Source organism: Hordeum vulgare, chromosome 4H (assembly GCF_904849725.1).
Source record: "Hordeum vulgare subsp. vulgare chromosome 4H, MorexV3_pseudomolecules_assembly, whole genome shotgun sequence".
NCBI lineage: Eukaryota > Viridiplantae > Streptophyta > Magnoliopsida > Poales > Poaceae > Hordeum > Hordeum vulgare.
In genome coordinates, this window is record NC_058521.1 from 555,633,365 (window position 1) to 555,635,763 (window position 2,399).

Sequence of the window (2,399 nt, forward strand, 5' to 3'; positions counted from 1 at the left end):
AGTTCATGAGTTCAGAAATTGCTCACACACTATAAAAAAATCACAAATAATTTTTCACGAAGTAAGAAATGTTCAAAAATTTAAAAAATGATCCGGTACTCAAAGCATATTCAGGAATTTGAAAAACATCTCCATCTATTTTTAGAAAATGCTCGCAAAAATTAAACCACATCCGTAAATAATGAACAAACCTAAATGTCGCTTACATAAAAGTTTTATTACGAGACCTCTGGAGGTCGTTTTATGATTTTTTTTAGTCCCTCGCGTTAGGTAAAAAAAGGTTTTCGTGTTTTGTACAACGCTGAGCCCAACCAAATTGACACACCTTTTTATGGGTTTGTTTTGTACATAATTATGTTTATTCTCGTACCAGAATACTGGTTATGATAATCACCGCTACGCTAAGTTAAGTCGAGGTACATCATTCATCAGTATAGCTCAGACAGGGTACGTAAATACAGTTTGCTTAGCCATAAAATATTATGTTGTGACGTCTTAAGAAATCAAGTCGCGATGAGCATCATATTTTTTGTTTATGAAATCATACTTTTTTATATCTATCATATCTGCATAATCTAATATTTTTTCGGTTGCAACGCCACGAGCATATTTGCTAGTATTCTATAAAGACCATATATATTCACAAGTATTTTCAGACGAGGGCTCTTCTCGTCCCGTATCTTCGTCACTGTTTTTCTCGAATGATCTTATGTGAACGGTGTTTGTGATCAATGGTCAGAGAGGCCAAAGATGGCACCATCTGCCGGCGCCGTCTCAGCCGACGGATCCATCCACCTGTACCGAGCATACAGGCCAGCAACGCCAACCAAGGCCACCGCCACGGCGAGGAGGAGTGCCCTCACCATCCCGCTCCTGCTCCGGTCCCGGGCGAAGCCGTACGCCTGCCGGCCGGCAGACGCCGCCTGGCGTGCGCCTTCGCCGTCGTCGCTGGCGTAGTCGTCCACCTCACCCGCATGACGCTTCCTCGCGTCCTCCTTCTCCATCTCCTCCTGCCGCTTCTTCTCTTCTGCAGCAGCGGCGGCGTGCTGCGCAGCTTCTGCGCCGGCGGCGGCGTCCGCCGCTGCCTTTGGATCGAGCTCCAGGGGCGTGAGCCTGGGCATGGTGAGGTGGAGGACGCCGTCCTTGTCGAACCTGGCGCGGATGCCGCCGGCGTCGCAGCCCTCGGGGACCTGGAACTCCTTGCGGAAGCGGCTCCACTGGCCGCCCTCGAGCGGCCGCTCGCCGCTGACCCTCAGCAGGCCGTAGTTGTCGATCTGCACCCTCAGGTGCTCCTTCTTGAACCCTGCTTTGCACATGCGCATCACAGTCGTCGCGTCGGTCATTGGAAAATTCAGCTCAGCCCATGTGGCTTAAAGAACAGAAGCAGAGGAACGCATTCGTAATCGTACCTGGGAGGTTGACGACGAGAGTGTGCTTGCGGTTGTCCTCAAGGAGGTCGTGCGACGGAACGAAATCGACGTACGTCCGTGCGGCGGCCATGGCTAGCTGACGGGTGACGGCGCCGCTTGCAGAACTCAGCCAGTGAACGGGTGAAGGTGACAAAGGTGGTGCGAGCTGCTCGTGAGGATGGATCGATGAAGCTGATGGAGTAAATCGATGTGCTCTGCGTGAAATATATAGTGTCCTCGGGTGCGTGCGTGGGTGGGTGGGTGGAGTCAGGAACCGTGGAGTCGGGCGAGGGGGGAGGCATTGCTTCGCAGGAAGGGGCACGCTTGCATGCATAAGCGAAGCAAAGCAATCGATCGGGATAGCCTCGTGGTTCGGCAAGTGAAAAATTGCACGTATATTTCGTTTGAAATTGTATACCCCTCCGTTCCTAAATATAAGTTTTTTATAGACATTTCATCAGGTGACTACATACGAAACAAAATGAGTAAATCTATATTTTAAAATATGTTTATATACGTCTGTACGTGATCCTTTAACAAAATCTTTAAAAAACTTATATTTAGAAACGGAAGGAGTAGTTTTTGGGCCAATAGCTCCTGTACGACGTCTTTCCTGGAAATTGGAAGCAGTGCGACATCTTTCGATGAAATAGCTCTCGTGCGACGGTTTGCAGGGAGAAAATAGCTCACGGCGAAGAAAGGGGGTAAAGCGGGAGATGGGGAGATGACTGACACGTCTAGCGACACGGTTCGTAACACGTGTGCGCAGCGGACGCCGCCCGAGCGTGCCGAGGCCGCCATTAATGGCCGCCCACTCCCACACCTACCCACGCCCCGCAGTTGCTGCGCCCACCATATCGAGTGCACGGGTGGGTTGCGATCTCCACCGCTTCCCATTCCTCCCCACCTATCCTCTCGACGCGCAGATGGCGAACCCACGGCGGAGGAGGCGAATCCGCCGCTTGCGTCCTCAGGCGCAGGTAGCGGCGC

At 51.1% G+C, this 2,399-nt stretch overlaps 1 protein-coding gene across 1 annotated transcript; it reads right to left on the reverse strand.

Annotated features, from left to right (window-relative positions):
- Positions 1 to 619: 619 nt before the first annotated feature.
- Positions 620 to 1,592, reverse strand: LOC123446991 (inactive protein RESTRICTED TEV MOVEMENT 2-like). The gene is made up of 2 exons (XM_045123540.1): positions 1,410 to 1,592; positions 620 to 1,303 (listed from the first exon to the last, which is right to left on the reverse strand). The coding sequence occupies exons 1-2, from the start codon at positions 1,498 to 1,500 to the stop codon at positions 729 to 731; spliced, it is 666 nt and encodes a 221-aa protein (XP_044979475.1). The 5' UTR covers positions 1,501 to 1,592; the 3' UTR covers positions 620 to 728.
- Positions 1,593 to 2,399: the final 807 nt, after the last annotated feature.